This window comes from Corylus avellana, chromosome 5 (genome assembly GCF_965113065.1).
Source record: "Corylus avellana chromosome 5, dhCorAvel1.hap1.2, whole genome shotgun sequence".
In the NCBI taxonomy this organism is placed as follows: Eukaryota; Viridiplantae; Streptophyta; class Magnoliopsida; order Fagales; family Betulaceae; genus Corylus; species Corylus avellana.
Window position 1 is genome coordinate 29,456,294 of NC_142494.1, and position 25,718 is coordinate 29,482,011.

Below are 25,718 nucleotides of genomic sequence, written 5' to 3' on the forward strand. Positions count from 1 at the left end.
ATGGACAAGTCCCTCATGCCCAAGGCATTCAATAGCCACCAAAACTGGTACTCATCCACTATTGACTCCCTCAAATTTATGAACCAACCTTCATTAACCAGAAATCCATCATCACCATCTGGTCCATCTCTTGTATACATATACGATAATGCTTTCCACGGTTTTAGTATTGTTTTATCTGTAGATGAGTTAGAAGCTCTGAAGAAGTCTCGAGGGTTCATCTCCGCTTATCCTGATAGTACTATGATGTTCGATACCACCCATACCCCTGAATTTCTATCCCTGAACCGCGCTTCTGATCTGTTGCATGCTTCAAACTACAGCCAAGATGCGATCATCGGCGTCATAGATTCCGGTGTATGGCCTGAAAGCCCAAGCTTCAAAGACGGTGATATAACTACTAAAGCTCCAACCAAGTGGAAGGGGTCGTGCATGGGCGGACATGACTTTAACTCCTCCATGTGTAACAAAAAGCTTATAGGAGCTAGATATTTCAACGCAGGTTTCAAAGCTGAACTAAAAGACTCGTTCCATAGCGTGGACTCAGCTAGGGACTTTCTAGGGCATGGGACTACAGTTTCCACCATAACTGCTGGGAATTATGTGGAAGGAGCATCTTTCTTTGGTTATGCTGAAGGAACTGCCAAAGGTGTTGCACCACATGCAAGGGTGGCTATTTACAAGGTCGGTTGGCTCGAGGGGATTCGTGCCTCTGATGCTATTGCTGGTTTAGAACAAGCAATTGTAGATGGTGTCGATGTGATTTGTTTCTGTTTGACGTTTCCCGAAAGAAGGAATCTTTATGAAGACCCCTTGGCAATAGCTTCATTTGCTGCTATGGAGAAGGGAATTGTGGTTTCAACTGCAGCAGGAAATTCAGGTCCACACTATAAAAGCGTAATGAATGATATCCCATGGGTCTTGACTGTTACTGCAGGTACCATTGACCGACAAATTGGTGGAACTTTGATTGTGGGGGATGGGCTAAAAATTAGTGGATGGTCCATGTTTTCGGGCACCATGTTACAAAACATGACACTACTGTATAGCAAGACCTTATCAACATGCACATCAACTATATTATTATCTAAAGCCCTAGATGGCATCGTCATATGTGATATTGGAAACATCTATGAACAAATTAGAGCTACTGTCTCCACAAATCTGTCGGCAGTTATTCTTACATCTCAACTCCCCGATATATTAAATTTATTCAAGGTGTCTTATCCTTATATGGTGATTGGACCAGATGAGGGACAATATGTGGTCAAATATGCAAAAAATATTGATAAGCCATTTGCCAGCATGCAGTTCAAGCAGACATTTATAGGGGTGAAGCTTGCACCAATTGTGGCTTCCTATGCTTCAAGAGGTCCATCGCAATATTTTACAAACATCTTGAAGCCAGATATAATGGACCCGGAAGTCTAGTTTTGTCTTCAACTTCAAATCTAAATAGTGGAGCATCCCAAATAGTGTCAAATAAGACCGTAAATGTCGCCTATAAGATAAGCTCTGGAACCTCATTGGCGTGTCCTCATGTCGCTGGTGTGGCTGCACTTCTAAAAAGTGCACACCCAGAATGGAGTGCAACCGCTATTAAGTCTGCCATTATGACCACTGCTAACATGTTGGATAATACTCTATGCCCAATACAAGAGTACACGCACAACGGACATTCTCAACAAGCTTCACCTATAGCCATGGGAGCAGGTCACGTAAATCCTAATAAAGCACTTGACCCTGGTTTGGTATCTGATGCAACCCCACAAGATTATGTGCTCTGTTACATCCAACTAGGGAGAAATCGAGAGGATTACTAAATCAAGTAATTATAGTTGTTCGAACCCATCTTCTGATCTTAATTACCCGTCGTTGCTCATTACATACAAGTACAGAAGATTTATGAAACCGAAATCAGTGAACTTCCAAAGGATTGTAACCAATGTTGGTGAAGGCGCAGCAACTTACAATGCTAGAGTGAACGGAACAGAGAACTTTGATGTTATGGTTATGCCCAAGACACTAGTATTTGAAAGGAAGTAAGAGAAGAAAACTTATAATGTCACTCTATCACCTAAAAAGAGACTAGAATATTTGACTTCATTCATTACTGAGCTAATGTGGGTTGAAGAAAATGGAAAACATCTCGTGAGGAGCCTTATTGTCGTGCATATGCATGTATAAGGATTTATTTTGAGTAAATGGGCCAACTCTACTCGCCACAGTGGAAGCCTTCTCGTTCGGTCACTCCCTTATAGTTGTTGTCCCGATTAATTATTTGAATCCCCTATAGGTATTCTGTTTTTTGTTGTGTCTTTTTGTTTTTGTCACAATGAAAGTATTCCCATAGTTGTTGTCTCTCTTAATGATTTCAATCCTCATAGCTGTTCCGATCTTTGTTGTATCTTTTTGTTTTTGTTGTTTCTTCTATTTTGGTTTATAAGTCCTTGTTATTTGCTCAGGAAAAAAAAAGGATATGGGTTGTAGTCTTCTAATGCATTTCAAAAATAATTGTAATGAACATTATGAGTTGATTGAACAAAAACCATTTTGATGGGCCAAAAAGTAGATGAACTAAATATTGAAAACCTCTATAGTTTTTGCCCACATAATTTAATATTGAATATTAATTGTAAGTTTTCAAATTTTTATCAACTTTTAAATAGAGATCATACAATTAAGGGTTACATAGACATTTTCAAAAAAAATAAATAAATAAATAAATACCACCCCTTTGGATGTTATTTTGAAATGATTTTTTTGTTTAGTTTTAAATTTAGCCACCCCTTTGGATTTTATTTTATTTTTAGTTTTAAGTTTTTTCTATAAGTTTTAGTATTTTTTTTTTTTACTAAGGGTAGTTTTGTCATTGGGGGAATATTGATAATTTGTGATAGTTTGGGAAGGATATTGTCATACTTGAAAGTTTTGGGGGAACATTTTAAATTTGGTAGTAACTTGAGGGGGTATGTGGACTTTCCCTTTTTTTAATTTTTTAATTTTTTATTTTTATCTCATCTTACTAATAAACCATTAGAATTATGAATTTATATGCACCCCACATAAGTCAATGGTTGACTCCACAAGGCAAAGCCTGCTAGGTAGGGTAAGATGACGTATGCTAAACAATACAATCTAACACTAGAGATATTTTCCATCTAGAGCAAATCTAGTTTTTATTTTCTAACATTTCTAGCCTTGATAATGCATCCATCTTAAATAAGTGTGATTTATTGTTTGGCCCCTAAGTAAGAGGAGCTATAATTCTAATCTCTTTACCCTTTTTTTTAAATAAATAAATAAATATTTTTTCTACTTCTTAATTAGGCTTGAAAGTTTACAACCTTTCCATTACTTAAGAGGCATTCTACAGTTTTCTACTACAACCTTTAGGAATGATCGATCGATGAAGGAGAAAGGATTAATAAAATCGTATTTTACAAGAGTTGAATATAATTTTTGTTTTTATTTTTTTTAAAATCAATTTTCTAAATTCTTGAAATCGTGTCACCTCCCTCTCTCTCTCTCTCTCTCTCTATATATATATATATATATATATATATAACAAATATATTGTTTTCTCCTTCACATTGAGCAAAAGCTTTAGTTGTGAAGAAACAATGGGTTTTGTTAAGACAATTCTTCACGCATACTTATTCTTTATTACTTTGTGTTGGGTACCGAATTTAGCAAAGAGGTCCACTTATAGTGTCCATATGGACAAGTCCCTCATGCCCAAAGCTAGGGGTGTCAACCCGGTCCGGTTTTCCGGTTTTTGGCCAAAACCGGAACCGGAACCGGGGTACCCCGGTTCTCAATTTTGAGAAACCGGAACCAGAACCGGGACCCCGGTTGGTTAACCGGGGTCCCGGTTACCGGCCGGTTCCGGTATTACCCGGTCCGGTAACCGGTTTTTTTTTTTTAAATTGATTTTTGGGCTTATTTTAGGTATTGGGCCTAAAATAAGCCAATTTTTTTTTTTTTATAAGTTGGCCCATTTTTTTAAAAATCTATTAGTTTCTTTGTCTAAATTAAAGGGGCTTTGTTGTGATTGTTCCAAATAATTAAAAAATAAACCTTAAAAAGTCCAAAAATCCTAAAAAATCATTGTTTTTGCCTATTTGGGCCTTAGAAATAAAAATTTAAGTTTTTAAAATACCCTAAACCTAAACCTAAGTGTAAAAAATATTAATATATATATTATATATATTAATATATAAATATTATTAAATAAAATGGAAACCCGGTTCCGGTATTCCCGGTAAAAACCGGATACCAAAAACCGGTACCAGAACCGGGGTACCCGGTTTTTAAATTTTTCAAACCGGAACCAGAACCGGGACCCCGGTTTCCCGGTTTTCCGGTTCCGGTTCCGATTCCCCGGTAATTTTTGACACCCCTACCCAAAGCTATTGAGAAGGGAATTTTGGTTTCAACTTCAGCAGGAAATTCAGGCCCACGCTATAATAGCGTAGAGAATGATATGGGGAATGGGGTAAGAATCAATGGATGATGGTCCATGTTTCGAGGCACCACGTTACAAAATATGGCCCTACTGTATAATGAGACCTTATCAACATGCACATCCGCTGCATTATTATCCGAATCCCCAAATGGCATCATCATATGCGATGTCGACAAACAAATCAAATCTATTGTCACCACAAACCTGTCAACAGTTAGTTTATCATTTCAAGACCTTGATACATTAAATTTATTAGGGTAACTTCATTTTAGACCCTTATCACGCGATTTGACAAGTTATCTCTAAACTTTAAAACATCTCAATTTGAACTCCTAAACTTTCAATTGCAGTTAATTTGAACTCCCTCTGTCAGATTTTAAACGTTAAAAGTGAGACAATGACGTTTATACCCTTGCCTTTTTTATAAAATTTCAAATTTACACTTAATTCCAAATTAAAAAATAAAAAAAAAATAAAAAGAAAATCAGGGATATTTTAGTCTTTTTAGATATTGCCGTTAGAATTTAACGGCGGGTTCAAATTGACTGCAATTGAAAGTTTAGGAGTTCAAATTGAGAAGTTTTGAAGTTTATAGGACTTATCAAATCACGTAGTAATTTAGAGGTCTAAAGTGAAATTACCCCAAATTTATTAGAAAAATTGTCTTATCCATATATTGTAATTAGACAAGAGGATGGACCGTATGTGGTCATATATGCAAAAAAATGTTGACATGCCCTTTGCTAGCATGCAGTTCAAGCAGACCATTATAGGGTTGAAGCTTGCACCAATTGTGGCTTCCTATGCTTCATGAGGCCCATCGCAATATTTTCCAAACATCTTTAAACCAGATATAATGGCACTTGGAAGTCTAGTTTTGGCAACTTCAAATCCAATATCACAAATAATGTCAAATATGCCCATAAATGACACCTATATTTTAAGCTCGACAACCTCCTTTGCTTGTCCTCATGTCGCTGGTGTGGCAGCGCTTCTGAAAAGTGCACACCCAGAATGGAGTGCAGCCGCTATCAAGTCTGCCATTATGACCATTGCTAACATACTGGATATTGATAATACTCGACACCAAATAGAGGAGTACAGGTACAACAGATCTCAAATGGCTTCACCTTTGGCCATGGGAGCAGGTCACATGATCCTAATAAAGCACTTGATCCTGGTTTGGTATATGATGCAACCCCACAAGATTATGTGAATCTAGTATGCTTTGTTATATCTAAGCATACGAAAAATCGAAAAGATTGTTGGATCAAGAAAATATAGTTGTTCGAACCCATCTTCTGATCTTAATTACCCGTTGTTCATCGTCTCATACACTTGCAAAATATTTAGAAAACCGGAACCTGCAGTGAGATTTCATAGGATTGTAACTAATGTTGGTGAAGGCGCCACAACTTACAATGCTAAAGTGACAAAACCAAGGGGCTTTGATGTTACGATTATGCCCAATACACTAGTATTTGGAAGGAAGCCTGAGAGGAAAACTCACACTTTAACCCTGTCATCTGAAGGGAGACTGGATTCAAGTTCATTTGGTCAGATAGAGTGGGTTGAAGAAAATAGAAAACATCTCGTGAGGAGTGTTGATATTATTTCATGAAACTAAAATTTCGAATTTATTATTATTTCATGATTATTTTGAATTTCAAATAAATAACTGATCTCCTATTATTATGTTTTGATAGTCATTTATTTTAAATAAATAACTTTTTATCATATTATCTTGTTTTGATGGTTACCACCACTTCATCACTATCTCCTATTATTATGTTATATGAGATCATGTGTTTTCAAGTTTCAACTGCTTTTTCAACGTTAAATTTTAAAATATATTTAACCGTTATTTCGATTAAAAAAACTGCTTCTGAGATAATATGGAATTATATAGATATATTTTAATTCCCAGTAGTTTTATTATTTTTTACAGATAATTTTATTTTCTCTTTCTTCCTCTCACCATTATTAACAGCTGTTACAAAATATTTCTGTTCTGGATAGTATTCAGTGTTTGCAATTTGCACACTACATCGGGCAGTATTACAAGTGGGAGGCAATGTTTATCTAAAAGATATAGTTACAATAGCCTTACTGTCCAGATTTCATTTACTTCTCATTTTGTTTGTATTCTACATCTACTTTTTCCTGCAATTCCCACATCTTTGTCTCCAACAAGGAGTCCCATTGTTGTGTACACTGAGGATTTCTTTTGAGCATATGGAAGCATTCTCATTATGTCTCCCCCTTATAGATATTGTCTCGATTAATGATTTAAATCCCTAAATAGGTTTTGTATTATTTGTTGTGTATTTTTCTTTTCGTTGTGTCTAGTCTTTTGCTTTGTTGTTTCATCTTTTTGGTTTGTGCATCCTTATTATTTGCTCTGGAAAAATAAAAGTATATGGGTTGCTGTCTTCTCATCAATTTGAAAATAATTACTTTAATACATATTCTAATAATTTAATTGATATTTTAACATTTTTTTTGACACGTCCGCACAAGAAGGGGGAAGGAGATTCAAACTAGTGACCTCCGCTTTATTAAGCGTGGTCCCAGCCGATTGAGCTACCTCTTGAGAACAACATTTTTCTTATGTGTAGACTCAAACACTCCTTTAATAAATGACGAGGCAGATAAAAAATAATAATCAATTTAGTCAAGTTTGAACTTACAACTTTCATGTTAAATTATCAATTATTCTAAAAGTTTAAGTCAGATAAAAAAAATTTAATTATTTAATTAATGTGCTAAAAAAAAAAAAAAGTGTTTTAAGAAAAGAAAGACACTTAAAAGGAATAAATTACGCATGAAAGAAAACAAAAAGAAATTGCAACCTACTATAAATATTAGAAGTCTATATATGGACCAGAATCCCAAAAAAAAACTTTTCCAATAAATCATTTAAAGCTTGATGGGCATTTACCTGGCCTTTTTGGTGGTATACCTTGTTGTTACCATATATTTTCTAAAGCCCTTAAAGTTTGTAAGTTTTCAGTTTTCACTCCTCAGTCTACTACGACTCCGGGTGTGTTTGAAATTGCGGTTTTAATAAGTGAGATTTTAAAAATTGCGTTTTTAAAATTACAAAAGCGTTGGGTAAAACATGTTAAAAATTACTTTTTTTTATATCAAATATTTGTTACGCGAAATCGTGATTTTAGTTTAAATTCGCGCTTTTTCAAATAATCACCCCTAGCCTGCTTATAAAAATCGTAGATTTTTTTTCCTATTTTAAATTAAGTGTTTTTTAAATCACAATGCTAAACACCTTACGTTTTGCGATATCTTTTAAAAACACAGATTATTATTGTGAAATCGCAATCCCAAACAGATTATTATTGTGAAATCACAATCCCAAACGCACCCTTACATGATATAATTTTCAAAAATAAAAAGTTTTCCTTCAAAATATTTAATTTATTAAATTAACACGTCTTCAAAATATATATAATTCTCATATGTATTCTTAATTGCTCAATCATAATTATTTTGTAAAAGTAGTTATGGGTTAGAATATATGGAAAATATATAATATTTTTCGCATATTTTATATTTTGTTAATATTGAAATATTCTCTATTTACATATTAAGTGTAATTAAACATTGGGATTGTAATCAAATTAATGGGATTTGATTACTATTTACTCATTACCCTATAAACTAATACGAACATTTGTATTATAAAGGTCAAGTTAATGAGTATAATGTAATCCTTAGAGCTATTCAGAGTAATGAACTGATCATCAAACCACCAATATTATTTCAATATCAACTGATCAATATGCATATATATATATTCTAACTTTATGAATGATGTCATTATGTCAATAATTATGATTTTTAAGAAATTCCGCCTGAAACAATACTCTAATTTTTTTTGTTTTTTTACTAGTGATGGTTGTTGGCCCATTGAGGTTTTACTCTATAATTAATGAAAAAATAGATGATAAAAAAAAAAAAAATCTTTCAAATTAAGTTCAGGATATATTCTTCCAACCCCGTCTATTAATATGTGATTTTCATATGTATTTTTAATAATATTATAAGATATATTTTAGTAAAATAGATTAGATAGGAGAGATTTACTCGAATTGAATTTGAAAGACAATTTTATTAAAAAAAAAAAAAAAACTGTTCGTTAAACCATTCAAACCCAATAATTAAGGACATAATAAAAAATTTATCCAATTAAAAAAACACACACACACACACACAAAATCTGGTTATCGTATAATTAAATTTTGAATTTGAGATGGCAAGAAATATCCCACATTACTCGATCGACCAACAGAATCGGGATAAAAGGGCAGTGACCGTGTTGAATACGTTGACAAGAGTATTCCACGTCTTTTGCAGGGAGCCAGGGAAGGGTAGTTTTCGTGATTAAGTTGAAATACAACGCCAATTTCAGAAGGCCACGTAACCACCCGAAGTCTTCCACGTCTTTTGCAATTTGCAGTGAGGGGTAGTTTTCGTGATCACCAATTTCAGAAGGCCACGTAACCACCCGAATCGGTGCCGCACACACGGGTCTCCGCATACCATGCATGCAGTACTACATTGAGTCTGTTACCGGAAGGAGAGATTCTCGGGATTGAAGTATTGGAGACCTGGCAGGAGACGAAATCCGATTCGTTCAAACTCGCCGAATCTAATTCCCACATATTTAATGTGTCCGATTAATGTTACCAAAACTACAAAAATTTCGAAAATCCAAGCCGCGAGAGAGAATTAATTTTCTTGTGGAAAAAGAAAAACCCTAAAAAAAAAGAAAGAGATATTAAGAGGGGTAAACTTATCTGGGTTGGATAAGTTTAGTCCAAATCAAGCTCTTTAAACTAGCGCAGGTGTATATAAACCGTCTATTCGTGATCCAAAGCTCACAACAACTCTCTCTCTCTCTCTCTCTCTCTCTCTCTCTCTCGCTCTGAGACTCGTCTCCTTGTTTCTGTGCATTTAAGGCTTCAAAGATGGTGTCCGCTGAAGCTGCTAGAAACGTGGTCGGGGTAATCGGTGTGTGCTACGAAACCCTAGTATTATGGCCTGTCGTTTTGGTTGTGTTTTACTCCGTTTTGACTGAAAAGACTGTGCTTGGGTTTTCTTCTTCTTTTTCTCAGACGATCAGTCTCTTTGTGTGTGTTTTATTTTATTTTATTTAAAAAATCTTGATATATTGAGGTGATTTTTCTTCGAGTAATATTCTGTTAGTGTTATTCATACACAAATCTGCTGGGAATTCTCGTATATAAGAGAGACTGATATTGTATAGTGGTTTAGTACTTCGCATATAATTCGATTCTTTTTTTGTTATTTGGATTCTTTCATGGAGATTTATTACGAGAGTTGTGTGTGCTAATTTAGCGTCGTTTTGTTCTTAATCTCCTCGCAGGGAATGTGATCTCCTTTGGGCTTTTCCTCTCGCCAGTGTAACCTCTCTCTCTCTCTCTCTCTCTCTCTCTCTCTATAACACACACACACACACACACACACACACATATATATATATATATATATATATATATATATATATATATATATATAAGTAGAAATATATATATATATATATATATATATATATGGGATTGTGATAAATGATAACAGCATAAATAGTATGTGGCCTTGCACATTTAATTTGTTGCTCATATTTGGTCGCAAGAAAATCTTTGGTTTGGTTTCCTGATCAAGGGGTTGCCTTTTATTGATTCTAAGAATTTTTTTTTTAAAAAAAAAAAATTTAGTTTTACAGCTTTAGAAGTTATTAATTATTTACTTTTAACTATATTCAAATCCATCCTTTTAGTGAAATAATCTTAGATAATTATATTAGATGATTATATCAATGAATCAATGATATTTAAACTAAAACTAAGAGTATGATTTATGTAAATTGATTTCATGTTTTATTATTCCTCAACGGGAAAAATATTTGGTCATGAAATAGATCAGATTAAGCCGTACAGAATTGATTGGTTGGAAGAGTTGATAACTTGATTTTTTTTCTCATGAATACATGATATCATATGCATATATGAATCCTATAGATCGACATATTGAAAAATTTGAAAAATTTGTGACAGGCCAACATTTTATAAAATCTTTAAGAACAAGGCAGTGGAGGATTTCTCGCCGGATCCCTATATTGCAACGGTTCTGAACTGCATGTTCTGGGTATTCTATGGCATGCCTTTTGTTCACCCAGACAGCATTCTTGTGGTGACCATCAATAGTGTTGGGCTAGTGTTGGAGCTGATCTATTTAGCCATATACTATACCTATGCTTCCAAACACAGGAATGGACGGGTAATTAATTAAGTTTAATTTGCTCTTCAACTCTTGCTTAACCTATATATAATGCTATGCATTAATAGTTTAAGAAAGATTTTGTGATTGTGTTTAATTTTGTTAATATTTTACAGAAGAAGGTACTCATTGGGCTTGCCGGTGAAGTGATTTTCGTGGCCATCATTGTTGCGATAACAATGTTGACACTACACACTCACACTAAAAGATCTTTGATGGTTGGAGTCATCTGCGATATCTTCAACATTATGATGTACTGTTCTCCTCTTACGATCATGGTAAGTTGAACCACATGATTTTAATATAATTAATTTCTTAAACTTAATTTTAATTAACACGAGTATATATCTTGGGTGTCTTTTTCTTTGTATTGATTTTGACAGAAAAAAGTCATCACAACCAAGAGTGTGAAATACATGCCATTTTATCTCTCATTGACCAACTTCCTCAATGGCTGCGTCTGGACTGCTTATGCCCTCATCAAGTTTGACGTCTACATCCTGGTAATGGCTTGCTGGGTGTTTGAAACATTTCGTTTTTTCTTGTTTATACGTTCAATTAGGAATTAATTTAATTAACCGGCCGTATTCTTGCAGGTGAGCAACGGCATTGGTGCAGTCTCCGGTCTAGTCCAACTCATACTATATGGAATTTACTACCGTACGACTCCAAAAGACGATGATGTGAAGGCGTCTGAGGTGCAGATGTCAGGCACAAATGCAGCTTCTAGTAGAGTCTGATAACACACACATGCATGCACCCTACCAGCGCCGGGTTGCTCTTAATTAGGATTTCTTTTAATTTTCTTTTTTAGTCGCTAAACAATTTTGCTTTAATCATTTTGATGCCAAATTCTGGAATTTATTTTGAAGTACTCGTGGATCTTGTAAATAGAGTATTAATTACTAGGTCCCTGTAGACTGCAACATTAGTCATTAGATACTCTTCTCTTGGATTATTATTTGCCAGCATTAATAATTCTATTGAGACGTGCAATTAATTTCACAGTTGTTTTTTAAGTTTTATATATTAAACACGATATTCATTCATCATTTTCTTTTCTTCTCTTTTATTTTTTATTTTTTTTTATTTTTTTCTTTTACATGTCCGCACAAGAAGGGGAATGGCCTCCACTTCATTAGACGTGGTCTCAGCCGATTAAACTAACTCTTAGAAACCTTTTTTTTTTTTTTTTTTTGTTATTTGGAATTAGCCCTTCTCTCAAAAGTTAAAGTCCCCTGCATTATTGTTGCGTGGACTAAAGCCCACGAGTACTTGAGACCCTATCAGATTGTGTACCTATTGATTCATCACTTGAATGAAAGACCATCACCTTAATTATGAGAGTTTTTGGGGGTGAAGCTTATGCTTGCTTAAACATATGTTCTTGGTTAATGTGTTCTGGGGAGTGTTTTTATTTTTTTGTGTGTTTTTTTTAAGTACTGTGATGTGACATAATTATAAACATGAAAATTAATTGTCTTCGTAATTATTTGTTAACGTATTTTATGTTGAGAATAGAAAACAAAAGAATGTTTCGAAAAAAAAAAAAAAAAAAAAAAAGCAAAAGAAAAACAAAATCATTAAAAAATATGTTCTCTCCTATCCTTGACTTTATAGCACGACCCTTTAATTAAGGGTGGCAATTTATGTTTTGATTACTACCTTTTATAAACTCTTTGCAATATAAAGCAACCTGAAAAAAAAAAATTAATTAATTAAATTAAATTTTTTTAAAAAAAGAAGAAAAATCTGTTTGCAAATAGTTAGTTTACTGAGGCCCTTGACCGCTCTACATTGAGGCCGGCCCCGTACCACTTGCCAAACAATATCTGATAACACGTCGCTTATTCACTGAGGCCCATGACTTTATTTTAAATATATTTTCTAAAATAAAGAGTTACACCCTATCTATTTGTTTCTCAATCTCAATTTCAATGAATATCAAAAACCAATTAAAGCATAAATAGGTGAAAAAAATGCTCCGTTGGTCTTAAGTTTTCACTTTTATTAAATCATTTTTACTTTTATCAAATCACTCTCGCTTCCTTGTACAGGGTGGCCGTCTGGCCGCTCCCTCTCACAAATAAGAGAGCCATTTTTTACGATATAAGGTGGCCGACCACCCGTCCCACAACAAAATCTTTATTTATTTTTTTATTTTTTTTTTACTGGCTTGTATAACTTTTGGAGTTGGAGTTTTCGTGTCAATGACATGGCAGTCCAATATCTTTCTTATTGAAAAATATTATGGGTCATTATTTATTTATTTATTTTTTATTTGATCTATTTTATTTTATAAATTAATTATTAAATTTATAAATTTATATAAATTTTATATAAGTTAATGATTGAGCTCACAAAGAAAAGAAAAGTAGTAATAAATCTGACGAGAGGGTAATTCCGTGGAAAATAAACAAGACGCCATTCAAACAACAAAAACGAAAACGAGAATATATAATCTAAGAAATGCTAGATCTTATCCAAAGCGTGAGGATGGCGGCCCTTTCACACCCATCTCTTACAATATAACATCCCCAACTGACCGAAAACCTTATCTACTGCTATCCTCTCTCTCAAAAACACAAATATTCATCAGTTTTTTTTCCTGATGTTATTTGTCTTCTGATAATACAAGTCCAACTTTCCATGGCCGCCATTATCTTCACTCCAAAGATACCCACCACCAACCATATTCGCTTCCCATTTTCCCAAACCAATTTTTGTCCTCGCCGATTTGGACCCCGATGTTATGCTCAAAATCCTCATCAGCCCCACCTCCAAACTAGACAGGTATGGTTTTTGGATCTTATTTTGTTCGTTTATTCATATTGTTGGTGAATTTTTTTGTACCACAATATGTTTTTGAGATTTGGTTCAGTCTAATTCCATGTGTTATTGGAACTCTTAAGTGGGTCAATTTACTATGATTTTATGTCGTACTGAATGTTTGACAAAAATCAAAACTTTGTACAAAATTGAAGAGCTTTTTCTAGAGATTGGTGTTTGAAAAGGGCTTATTTTTTGTCATTTCACTTAGCAGAAAGAGAGGTCGTTTTCCTTGAAGGAGTGTGCAATTTCAGTAGCTTTGGCAGTTGGGTTGATAACTGGAGTTCCTGCATTGGATTGGTCTGCAAATGCCAATGCAGCAACTAGTCCAGCTTTGCCTGATCTGTCTGTGTTGATATCTGGACCGCCAATCAAGGACCCGGGAGCGTTGTTGAGATATGCGCTGCCTATTAACAATAAAGCTATCAGGGAAGTACAAAAACCACTCGAAGACATCACTGACAGTCTCAAGGTTGCTGGAGTTAAGGCACTCGATTCGGTTGAGAGGGTAATGTTTAAAATCCTTTTTTTTTTTCGCGGTATCCATTTTTGGCTTGAGAAAACCATGAGTAGAAATCAATTGACGCTTAAATTTGCATGAAAAAATGTAGAATGTGAGGCAGGCATCTCGGACCCTCAAGCAGGGGAAAACTTTAATTATATCAGGGTTAGCTGAATCAAAGAAGGACCATGGAGTAGAACTGCTAGACAAGCTGGAAGCGGGAATGGATGAGCTCCAACGAATTGTGGAGGATAGGAATAGAGATGCAGTAGCACCAAAGCAGAAGGAGCTACTTCAATATATTGGAGGGTGAGTATTGTAGAAACACTAATTTTTTTTTTTTTTTAAAAACAATCTTTAAACCACACAAAGATCCATATGTCACACTAAAACTCAAAAGAAGAACTCGAATGGGCATAGAATAGCCTTGTGTTTTAAGTGGTATTTTTGAATGTGAAGCTGTGTCAAGATGGTAGACACAAGAAAGCGGTAGTTGAATCAGTTATAGTTTTTAGCATTACTTGAAATTTTTGATCTGTGTGAGTTAAGTTAGGATGTATGAATTTCATTTAAGTGTCACTCTGACAATGCAAAATTGACCTTTGGTTGTTACTTTATGTTGCTAGATATGATAGAAAGATGTTTTGGGGAAGTACTGCATGTTGGTAGCCTAATATATTTTTAAGACCTGCCATTAAGTTTTTTTATGTTCAGAAAGTGCCTCATTTGACGTTCTCCAATAATATTTGGTTGATTCAGTCTCAAATGAGTTGCACGGATACTGGTTTATTTTAAGACTTGGAGAAGTGTGTGTTAGAGATTTTACTTCTGATAACTGTAATTACTAATGAAACGGACATTGGAAGATGATTTGTTGACTGAGAGCTGGTCTGGTCTGCTTGATTTATGTACAAAGAGTAACATAACCTATTATTTAATGTTGGGCTGTAGTTCGTACTATGGCTTGGTGGTGATGCTTAACGGCTCTAACTATCTCCATTGTTCACGTGTTAGGCTAGATTTGTATGCAACTGGATTTTGATGCAGTTTTCTCTTAAGAAGTGGCATCATAATTCATTTATTTGATATTCTTACCACTGATTGATCATCCCTCATCTCCTAAAAAGAACTTTTTATTTTCACACTTTGAATCTTTTAATTTGTCAACTATAGCCTATAGGACATCCATTATTTTTTCCCTTCAATTTGCTCAAAGTTCAGCTCACCTGGTTTTGTTGTGTTTCCAAGATTGAAAGTGCAATTAGTGACTTATGGAGATTGCTCCCTAATCCTGTTAAGGAATGATTACGACTTCATGCGTCTACAAGAATTGAGTCCTAATATCTTGCATAAAAATGGGGAAGGACTTGTATAAGTTAATCCTTTTAGATAAACTCCTTCTCATATATACCCTTGTCATTGACTGCAGCTGAGATCTTCCTGGGGCATTGGGTTTCTGCAGTGTTGAAGAGGATATGGTGGATGGCTTTCCATATGAAGTGCCTGAAGAGTACCGAAGTATGCCTCTATTGAAGGGGAGAGCAACTGTAGAGATGAAGGTCAAGGTCAAGGACAACCCTAACCTAGATGAGTGTGTCTTCCGTATAGTTCTAGATGGTTATAATGCGCCTGTAACAGCTGGGAATTTTGTAGACTTGGTGGAAAGACACTTCTATGATGGCATGGAAATCCAGAGAGGTAATGCATCTCAAATTAAATGCATATGATTATTGCTTGTTCATAAAAGAATACGTCAAGTTTTCCTGCTACGTTGGGACAGGAAGTTTTGTGGTTCAACTGCCATGATCAACATCATCAACTTAATTTTTTTCTATCCTGTTTGTGTCATTTCAAACACAATAAGTTGGACATTATATTCTGACAGCTAGCAAAAGATCTTACTGTAACATCATATGTGAACCTAAAGTATACATTCAAGATTCACTCATGGTCTTTTTTTGCCATCTTTTGCTATTTATACTGCAACCTATAGTCTACTCAAACACTTCTAACTGTTAATCATGTTATAGATACAAATTTAGATTTACTTATGCCTTAACAAAGCTTAGAAGTTCCCTTGGATTTGCTGCAGCCGATGGCTTTGTTGTTCAAACTGGGGACCCTGAAGGTCCTGCAGAGGGATTCATTGATCCAAGTACAGAGAAAACCAGGACAGTACCATTAGAAATCATGGTGGAAGGGGAGAATGCACCTGTTTATGGAGCAACTTTGGAAGTAAGTTTGTCAAACTGTCTGGTTGTCATTCTGTTTATAGTTACACATATGAGATGAAACAAGAAATCATAGGTAATAATGAATTTAAAACTAATAAGAGTCGTCAAATGAGAAGACAACACCTCAATATTTCCCATTTCTGTTATAGTGTGTATTACAGAAAAAAATTTCTTGAAAATTTTTGATCAACTCTTTTAAATGAGAGACACAACCTTGTCATTCATTGTTTAGATATTGAGAAACTTGATTAACTTGTCTTCCCTTGTTTGACACAATTTAAATTACTTGATTACTTTAGTATTCTTTGAATTTTGTGAAGTCATTTTATAGATTACGGTACAAATATCCATGTATTCATTCAACCTTGATTATGTCCCTCCTTTTGTAAACTGGTTTTGCTAAAGTCAGTACATGAGCTTCTAAACAAGGGTGCATTAAAGTGGTTGGAGGTATATGAGGATTAACTCAGGTTGAATGTGGTGGCTGTTGATTTGTCCACCTTGAGACAGAGTAAATCTCAGCATGACCGTCATTCTTGGGTTAAAGGGGCCTCTCATCCACCATGGCTGGGTAGCTATATAAATAAACATTATCAAATTGAAGTCTTCTTCTTAGTTATTCCCTCCCTGTGATCAGTTACTTAAAATCATGCTTCTGTCTGCCAGATGTTAATAGTTTTTCTAATCACTGTTAAAATCTGTGTTTGCTACTGTTTGTTGGTCCCAGTTGTAACATGTGTGTTTGGACAGGATATTGGTCTGTACAAGGCTCAAACAAAGCTTCCATTTAATGCGTTTGGAACGATGGCCATGGCCAGAGATGTGAGCATTTGAACTTCAACAATGCCGTTCCCTACAATATGCAGTGCTTTTGGTAATCCGAAGGCTAACCAGATTGTGTTTTTTCTTGTTTTCATTACAGGAATTTGATAACAATTCTGGGTCCAGCCAAGTATTTTGGCTACTGAAAGAAAGTGAATTAACTCCCAGTAATGCGAACATATTGGATGGTCGGTATGCAGTGTTTGGTTATGTGACAGAAAATGAGGATTTTTTGGCAGATCTCAAGGTCGGTGATGTCATAGAGTCCATTCAAGTTGTCGCTGGCTTGGATAATCTAGCCAATCCAAGCTACAAAATTGCTGGGTAGTTACCTTAACATATTTTTAGTGTTAAATACTGGATATGAGAGTTTATTGATTCCATTAAATTTGTTAATGGAGATAATAATTTATGGGGTTCCATTTTTAAGTTCGTATTTTTCCTTCAAGGATTCAGTAATTGATAGTTTGGGAGAATTTTAGCATCTAAATTGAAAAGGTGTTCTTGTAAGACTACTGATGCCAAGATCAGATTCATTTCATATTACATGCATTCTTATATTCACATGTTTATTGATAGGATGTAATCTCATCAAAGATATATTCCTCAGTAACATTAGTCATACAATTTTCTTCTTAAGAAAACCCTAGACGAGTCATGTTTATTAACTACAAAAATGTACCTTGAGAACTGTGATGAAATGGGGGAAGCTATCTGGGGCATTGCTGGACTTGGTTTGGCGAGCTCTATTGGTGCAATATTCGTAGTTGGAGCACTTGATGCTCGAGTACTTTAGAAGGCAAATTATTGTTTAGGGTGATTCTCAAGTTGTTGTTTCTACTTTTCTTAACCCGGATCTCCCATTGAATTGGCAAATTGGATTCATTCATCTCTGAAGTTTGTGGGCTTTTGAATCTCATTCCAATATGGTAATTTCATAAAATTCATTGCAGTGCATCGCTCACAATTTCACTAGATGGATCGCCCTCCACTGGTCTAAGTGGAAGCATTCTTATTTCATCCCTTTCCGCTTCTTATTCCTTCCCTTCAGTTTAGTTCTTTGTTTTCTTGTTGTGTGGTTGTTTGTATTTGCTCTGTTGGACTTCTTATGGCCATGTCATTGCAGTGATACAATTAGGCCTTTTCATCCAACAAAACTGTGGTCGTTTTTCAAAAGAGATGATGGGTTCTTAGGATTTGAGGAAAAACTCTATTTACTTTTTCTGGACTTGGGAATTGATTCCAATACGGAGGCATACTAGTGGGGAGCTTCTTATGACAGGAATAGTTTTGTGTGGCTTTGGCCAGCTTTATACCACTTTTTGTCAATAGGGCATAGAACTCCAAATTGCCTTTTTCTATTGTGGGAATATTGATATCATCTGATTCCTTGATTACTTTTCATCTGATTCCTTACTTTTCGTATCTTCCATTGATCATCATGCCTTTTCTTCAACTTTGATGTTAAGAATATTTATAATGCCTTTTTCATTAGAGGGAAGAGAAAAGAATGAAAAAGAAAGTGTCCAATATGGCTAGTGCTCCTGCTACTGAGGGACTAAATATGTTTCGTTCTAAATTCCAAATTCCAGTAACACATTATTTCCAACGATTAAGGTGCCTTTGGTCGCATAATCAAAATACACGAGGAGTAGGAATTACTGCTCTTAATTATGTTACTATTCTTATTCATTTTTTAAGTACCATAAAAGATAATTTTTTTAAAAAAGAATTAGTGGTTGTTAATTGTAGTAAGCTTAAATGACCAATAGTGAGATTGAGATTGAGTGCAAATACAATATTTAGGATATTGCACATTGTGCAATAACTTTAATTTGAGCCGTTCATTTAAAATGAACAACTTAGATTTTGTCATAATACTATATTGCATGTTAAAAATCTGAAATTTTCTCACTTTTTAGCTGCGGCCACTCTCACCACCACACTGCCACTACTAGTCTCCTACTTTCACCACTATTGGGGGTTGTTAGCCACCCCTTTGACTGCTCTGAAAGTAGTTGATTCTGGGTCATTGATTCTAAATGAATGGTCCAAATTAAAGCTATCGCATCCTATACACCAAGTGGAATCTCAATCTGCCTATATGAATTGTTGAATACAAAATCGAGTGGTAGCCTTGTAGGTGATTGGCCATGGACAAGAAGATCGAGTGAAACCATTGACAGTGACCTCAAGGTGATCCATAGGAAGAAAATGATAACATACTACCTGACAGCATAAGTTATATATAATAATACCATCTTCCTTCTCAAAAGGATTACAAATTCAAACGAATTGTTATATCTAATCCAAATAGTCACGTCAAAAATTATATATAGACGGTATAAACCAATCCAACCTCGATATATAATGTGCCAATGCGACCAATATCTAGTGTTTATACTCCCTTTATTTGAGATCTTCAAACCCTTTTACTAATGTCTAGATCCCTTGTTTACATTTAGTCAAACCCAAAATTTTATGGTTTTGAAAAGTACTTTTAGATTTCGGTTTGAAAATGTGTTCTGATGTAATAAAGAAGTGAGAAGCGTTTTTTAGTGGAGTTCTTGTGTTTTAAGTTGTTTGCTAATGGTTTATGAAAAATGTGCTTTTTATTTAAAAAACAGATAAATGTTTTCAAAATCGTTACCAAACGAGAGGATCAATCCGAGCAAAAATAACACACTAGGACAAGGTATGTAGTTTCCTTGACATCTAAATGACTTCAAAAATGAGATAGGAAACAAATATGATCAAGCATAGTAGTTCCTAACCTCCACTTTGAGTAAAGTCACCATAAAATGGCATGCCTTAACAAGGATTCCTCGTCATAAATTAAAAAAAAAAAAAAAAAAGTGTGCGCACGAATGGGCATGGGCACGGGTACGGGCACACGCCCACTTGTTAGAACAGAACATCCCCATGGTTATATATCCATTGAACTACCATTATATATGAACTACTAGGGTTTTTTTTTTTTCTTCAAGTAGGCCAAAGGATGAGAAAGAAAGAACTGCTTTACAAAATCTATAGTCCAATAAGGTAACAGATATTGGAGAGCCTCTCTTAGCCTATAGCCTTCACAGTTTCGTTTTCCCTTTAGTTTCAATCTGTTTAAATTGAATAAGATACAAATTGAATTTCCAGAGCTCTGTGTTGCATACCATCAGAATTGCTTTGCTTGGAGGAGTTCGAAGTATTTCACGGCCCTCGATACCTGCGGAAACACAAACAACCCTGAGGCTGATCATGAGGGATCATACCTCCACCCTTTGAGGTGTCAATGGCCTCCAACATGGCCACTACCTCATCCATCTCCGGCCGCTTGTCGGGGTTAGCATCCCAACATCGCTTCATTACATTTGCAAGAGAGCTTGGGCAACACCGGGGAATCTCTGGCCTCAGATTCTGCAGTTTGATATAGAAGCATATGGAAGTTTAACTTCCTTTTTTAGCTTACAACTCTACTCAAATGATGGCTGACATAATTGTTGTTTTCATAGAAAACATCACAGCCATAGTTTAAAGAAATATAGTACAATCTTACCAACAGCTATTTTATCCATTGCTATTGTTGAGATATAATACAAATGATTTTTTTTCCTCTTATATATTTACGTATTTTGTATGCAATACAATTTTTTTTTTTGCTTATCAAAAAATTTTATTCTAGGCAATCTGGCATATTACCAAGAGCAGTTACATTTGTTGATATTGTTTAGATAATTTATAATTTGTTTTAATATCTGCTAGTGTTAGTTCTATGCAAGCAGAAACATCTGACATATTTTGTCTACCTGGCGAACAACGGCTGATGTTACTTCTGAGAAGCTGAGGTCCGGGTACGGCATGTCACAACAGTATATCTCCCACAAGCAGATACCAAAACTGTACACATCACATTTCCTATTATATGGGTTGCCATTGAGAACCTGCAACATCCAAAGTAATTAGTGATAAGTTTAGATGCTTAAATGCGTAAAATCTGAAAGGATATCTGAACCATTTCCTAAGCAAACCCAAACTAAGCACTGAAAGACAGAAACATTAATCGACACCAAAGATAACCATCATGTCCAGACCTACCCAAAAGTGCAAGTCGAAACTATTCGCCTTTTGTTTCCTTGCAATACAGCAAAGAATGCTAAAATTCATAAACTAGGCTCTTATGAGTAGCCAAGAATTTCATAGGTAGCAGCTGCTAAATAACAGAAGATGGCCCATGCTTTGTGAAACCAATTAGAATCCAGTGCATGCCAGTAATAGAAACCTAGCAAGGTAAGCACCATTCACACCCTTCTAGAGCTTAATTAACAGGTCACCTCAGCTTCAAGGATCCACAGAAGCAGAGGCCATTATGATGACTTAATGGATGAAACACACACCAATGGTAATAGTAAGCATGCACACAAGAGAGAGAGAGAGAGAGAGAGAGAGAGAGAGAGAGAGAGAGATTGTGGTTTGTCACAGAGTTCAATTTAATGCAAATCAAGTGTATACCTCTGGTGCCATGTAACCAAGGGTTCCAGTCTCGCCAGTCATGTCATTAGGATTTGAAGCCTCAACACGAGCAACTCCAAAATCAGCTATTTTTACAGTACGCGTCTTGTCCAGGAGCATATTCTCTGTTTTAACATCTCTGTGGACGATCTTCTGCGTATGAAGATAGCTCATCCTATAAAAATGGAGGATAATAATGAACCTGACATTAGAACTTTAGATATATAATGACGTGAATTTAATCTTGAAATGCAGAACCTTCAATACATTCAACAGATTTGAAGAATAAAAGCAAAATAAAGAAAGGGTGTTGAGTTTGACCCTCTTGCAAGATCCAAGGCAAGTTGGACAACTACTTTGAAAGCCAGCTTCCTTCTTCGGTTCTTTATGAGGTAAGTTTTTAGTGCACCCCCAGGGCAATATTCCACAACAACACAACAAATGTTATTTGGCATGCCAATGTGGCCATTATCTGTTTGTAGGTTTAGCTCTGAAGTACCCATTGTTGCCCCTATAAACTGCAAACAGTAAAGAGAATGAAAATTTTAGTTGTTTAGCTAGATAAAAGATTTAATTTTCAAAACTAAAAATGAAAAACTTGTCATAGTTATGCAAGACAATATAAAAGGACAACTAAAAGCAGAACTTAAGGTGAGAGTAATTCTAGAAGTCACTCTTGTGTCCCTCTTAAGTCCCTCCAAGAATAATGTGGCTATTAAAATCACAATTTGATCAAAATCCAATAATGATCAATCACAAGCTCAACAGTAATTTTAATAGCCACATCATTCTTGGAGGGACACAAGAGGGACTTGTAGCCTTACTTCTTAAGGTGATTTGCATCTAAGAATTCAGAGTTCTTTGCAGAAACTACCTAGAAATCTAAACAGGTGAAGCATTAAAAAAAAAAAAAAAAAAAAAAGGAGTGAAATTTTTAGTTGTTTGGCTAGCTATGAGATTTATTTTTCATAACTAATTATGGAAAATTATTATGTTTGTGCAAGACAATGTAAAAGCTCAATGAAAGAAACATTTTATGGGACCCATTTTCAGGACACAGGAGTCCCCAAGTGTTTGCTCTAGTATTGTAATCTTAAGCTAGCTCCAAAAACTCACCCCCTCCTCCTCTTACCAGACAAAATAAATAACCAAATACTTATCCTACAAGTTTGGTTTAATAGAAAGAGTTTACTTATTTCAATTGGAACAAAAGCCGGGATGAGAGATGACATGAATCCTCTCAGGAATAAGATAGTCTTTGGTTCAAGCAAGGCCAGTTTCCTAGAACTTCTATTGAATGGCCATATTTGTAATTTTTTTTTCCCTTATTTATATTAAACTTTTCTTCAAAACAATAATCCGATAGCATGTATTAAGAAAAAGTATCCACTATCATAATGCTACGTAAGTTCTTGTACAACTCCATGGAAGTGAGGAAAAAATGGAAAGAAACGAGAATAGTGAAGACATGAAAATAACCTTTGTTACATTAGGATGGTCAAGCTTGTGCCAAACAGCAACCTCTTGCGTAAAAGCTGCTCTAAGAGAAGCTATTTCAGCCTCTGACCTGTGGCCCTCCTCCCCCCAATCAAGAAGTTTAACTGAGAACGAGAAAAGGAGTGATTCACTTTGAATTTGACTCACAAATAATTTTAGAAGAACTCTTAATTTAATAACTAAAACAACATCAATTATTAATGAAAGATAATAAGTCTTATCAAACATTATGTGATGACAATCAAATAAAAACTACATAGAATATCCAAAATCAGTTATGGATTAAAACTAAAGATTTGGTTTGATTTGTCCAGCCAACCCAAAATGGTCAGTATGAGGATTTTGTGAGTTGAAAAAATTAGCATCCATCTGGCAGCATCACATCTTGGCAGTACACACAACTGACCAATATCAAGTTAATCACTTTTAATTCCCAGCTCTTTACCTCCACAGACAGAGTTAAGAAATGATTGCAGATCAGTAATAAATTAGGACACATGAAAGTTCAAGAAAAGAGCAACTTTTTTGAATTTAATGCAGGTAACTGCCAACTCAACTCAGCCCCGTGAATCACGGATTTTGTAAGTCTAGCTCTACAAGGGTCAATCACAAACCACTCATGCTTATCTATCCAAAAAAATAAAAAATAAAAGAAAAGAAAAACCCAGGTAGCCATTTAATGAAAGAAGCACAGCACCATCCCTCTAGTTAGTTGCTGAGAAAACTAAGGGATAGGAAAGAAATTTGCAATCTTATGTTTCATGCTGCTTGCCTTCAAGAATGAAGTCACTTTAACTAAGCATACCAACAGATGGCATACTTAAGTGAAAATTGTTGTTTCTTGCGTCCCAAAGTATAAAGTTTAACATATTTTCCTGCATGTCCTCATCAATAAATCAATAATGGAGAATAAAGAGTATTGATACTGAAATTGAGGAGCTAGCAACAGCAAATCCAGTAGACACCCTCGCCAGCTGAGCCAGACAAAGGCCTAACTTTAAAGTAAGACCCCGCCAAATAACACAGCCTCAGCCACTTCCAAATGAAGAGGAGAAAAGAGTTCCCTAATGAGCAATGACCAACATTTTGAACTACTCTTTGCTGGCCACTTGTAGAAGGGATTATATTGTACATAAGAAGTTAATCAATGAGATATTTGCTTGCCTCTAAAAGCAAGAGAAGTAATTTCAAGAAGTAATTTACGAAATCACTTCCAAAACCAAGCCTTTTCAGTCAAAAAGACACAAAATCATACTTTCTAAAAGGATAAATCCTCATAAAATTTGGCTAAACACAGAAAATCCCTAAATGGTGTGCCACAATAACAACCAAAATGAGCACCTCAAAATGAACAAAGGAGTAGTACACATAGAAATGAATTGGTATTCTCAAGAAAGAAAGAAAGAAACAATCTTGAGAAATGGGTTTGTTTATTTTCTCAAATGGAAATTTACAGAACAAAACAAAGACAAAAAATTTAAAACTCCAAAAAAAAAAAAAAAAAAAAAAAATCCAATACCAGCAACGTCTTGGCCATCATAAATGCCGCGGTGAACGGTGCCGAAAGTGCCACGGGCTATGACGCCCTTGATGATGAGCTTGGAGGGGTCAATCTCCCACTCATGCCTGGTTACAGTGGGCCTTGCTTCTTGTTCTTGTTCTCTGCTCTTGTTCTTCTCCATAGTCCATGCCCTGCTCAGATGCCTCTGAAGCTGCTCGTCCAAGCTCTTCAGATCTATCTGATCCGCCCTCACATACCCACCTCCGCTTTCACTCTTCTCTTTCATCTCTCTCTCTCTCTCTCTCTCTCTCTCTCTCTGTGTTTCCCAGACTCCCTTGGTTGTGTCAAAGCGCAACCGTTAAGTTACAGACCACCAACAAGGGGTGATGGTTTGTTCGCGGGTGTTTCACTTGACTACTGCTGCCTCTTCTTGTGGTGCTGACTGCTGAGGATTATAATGATGTCTGTCCATGAGTAGAACTAGCATCAGTATGAGAGTTATTATAGTATCTGTCTCCCCCCATCGTCCATGTGGGCACATGGATTTTGCCTGAACACGACGTGTGTTTCTGACCCCAGACCCACCCCTCTCTCTCTCTCTCTTCTCTCTCTCTCTCTCTCTATCTGTTTCCCCTTTGTTGTTATTTTATGGCATTCACGGTCAATGTACCTTTGTATAAAGACTGCCACAGTCCCAAATAGCCATTATTATCTTTACTCTACACTCTAGAGCAGTTGGTACTTGGAACAGGTGAAATGGAAGTTGCAAAGAGGGGTAGAGCCGTAGAGGTTCGTTACTTCATTTGGATAATTCCAATCTCAGATAGTCAACACCCTTATCTTGCTATTCTAAAACATCCTTAATTGTTATATTTAGAATGAAAAATCACACAAATCTATTGGTTGGGTTCACATATGTGATCCTTTGAAGTTTTCTATATAAAAATAAAAACTTATTCCTCGAAATAGCACGGGTTTTGTTTAATTATCCGTACTGAAAAGCATCTCTAAGATAATATAATAGTCAAATTTGACTATTATTAGCCT

General features: G+C 35.3%; 4 protein-coding genes and 1 pseudogene across 5 annotated transcripts; 4 read left to right on the forward strand and 1 right to left on the reverse strand.

Annotated features, from left to right (window-relative positions):
- LOC132182205 (subtilisin-like protease SBT3 pseudogene) lies at positions 1-1,431 on the forward strand (annotated as a pseudogene).
- Positions 1,432-5,324: 3,893 nt separating this feature from the next.
- Positions 5,325-6,089, forward strand: LOC148586029 (subtilisin-like protease SBT3). Its single transcript, XM_088516870.1, has 2 exons — positions 5,325-5,648; positions 5,730-6,089. The coding sequence occupies exons 1-2, from the start codon at positions 5,325-5,327 to the stop codon at positions 6,087-6,089; spliced, it is 684 nt and encodes a 227-aa protein (XP_088372996.1).
- A 3,367-nt stretch (positions 6,090-9,456) lies between these two features.
- Positions 9,457-11,526, forward strand: LOC132180375 (bidirectional sugar transporter SWEET4-like). Its single transcript, XM_059593173.2, has 6 exons — positions 9,457-9,499; positions 9,876-9,912; positions 10,564-10,786; positions 10,903-11,064; positions 11,170-11,289; positions 11,383-11,526. Exons 1-6 carry the CDS (start codon positions 9,457-9,459, stop codon positions 11,524-11,526), a joined length of 729 nt encoding a protein of 242 aa, XP_059449156.2.
- A 1,738-nt stretch (positions 11,527-13,264) lies between these two features.
- CYP38 (cyclophilin 38) lies at positions 13,265-17,737 on the forward strand. 2 transcript variants are annotated; one of them, XM_059593174.2, is made up of 7 exons: positions 13,265-13,579; positions 13,827-14,123; positions 14,227-14,426; positions 15,580-15,815; positions 16,210-16,352; positions 17,102-17,173; positions 17,274-17,737. In XM_059593174.2, the coding sequence occupies exons 1-7, from the start codon at positions 13,436-13,438 to the stop codon at positions 17,499-17,501; spliced, it is 1,320 nt and encodes a 439-aa protein (XP_059449157.2). In that variant the 5' UTR covers positions 13,265-13,435; the 3' UTR covers positions 17,502-17,737. The 2 variants fall into 2 exon arrangements, with proteins under 2 accessions (XP_059449157.2, XP_059449158.2); XM_059593175.2 differs by having other exon boundaries at positions 13,266-13,579; positions 13,830-14,123.
- A 2,435-nt stretch (positions 17,738-20,172) lies between these two features.
- LOC132180377 (serine/threonine-protein kinase 54) lies at positions 20,173-25,277 on the reverse strand. Its single transcript, XM_059593176.2, has 6 exons — positions 24,690-25,277; positions 23,153-23,274; positions 21,995-22,191; positions 21,674-21,848; positions 20,971-21,105; positions 20,173-20,581 (listed from the first exon to the last, which is right to left on the reverse strand). Exons 1-6 carry the CDS (start codon positions 24,955-24,957, stop codon positions 20,375-20,377), a joined length of 1,104 nt encoding a protein of 367 aa, XP_059449159.2. The 5' UTR covers positions 24,958-25,277; the 3' UTR covers positions 20,173-20,374.
- Between the last annotated feature and the right edge of the window lie 441 nt (positions 25,278-25,718).

Bases quoted from the DNA above. Each gene is read 5' to 3' on its own strand.
- LOC148586029 (XM_088516870.1), top strand. From the start codon at position 5,325: ATGGCACTTGGAAGTCTAGTTTTGGCAACTTCAAATCCAATATCACAA. The intron at 5,649-5,729 runs GTTTGGTATATG...AAAATCGAAAAG, and splicing joins TAATAAAGCACTTGATCCTG to ATTGTTGGATCAAGAAAATA.
- LOC132180375 (XM_059593173.2), top strand. From the start codon at position 9,457: ATGGTGTCCGCTGAAGCTGCTAGAAACGTGGTCGGGGTAATCG. The intron at 9,500-9,875 runs GTGTGTGCTACG...ATCTCCTCGCAG, and splicing joins AAACGTGGTCGGGGTAATCG to GGAATGTGATCTCCTTTGGG. The intron at 10,787-10,902 runs GTAATTAATTAA...AATATTTTACAG, and splicing joins CCAAACACAGGAATGGACGG to AAGAAGGTACTCATTGGGCT.
- CYP38 (XM_059593174.2), top strand. From the start codon at position 13,436: ATGGCCGCCATTATCTTCACTCCAAAGATACCCACCACCAACCATATT. The intron at 14,124-14,226 runs GTAATGTTTAAA...GAAAAAATGTAG, and splicing joins CACTCGATTCGGTTGAGAGG to AATGTGAGGCAGGCATCTCG. The intron at 15,816-16,209 runs GTAATGCATCTC...GATTTGCTGCAG, and splicing joins TGGCATGGAAATCCAGAGAG to CCGATGGCTTTGTTGTTCAA.
- LOC132180377 (XM_059593176.2), bottom strand. From the start codon at position 24,957: ATGAAAGAGAAGAGTGAAAGCGGAGGTGGGTATGTGAGGGCGGATCAG. The intron at 22,192-23,152 runs GTTATTTTCATG...TACTGTTTGCAG, and splicing joins ACCATCCTAATGTAACAAAG to TTTATAGGGGCAACAATGGG. The intron at 21,106-21,673 runs GTATACACTTGA...TGGATGTTGCAG, and splicing joins TTGGTTACATGGCACCAGAG to GTTCTCAATGGCAACCCATA.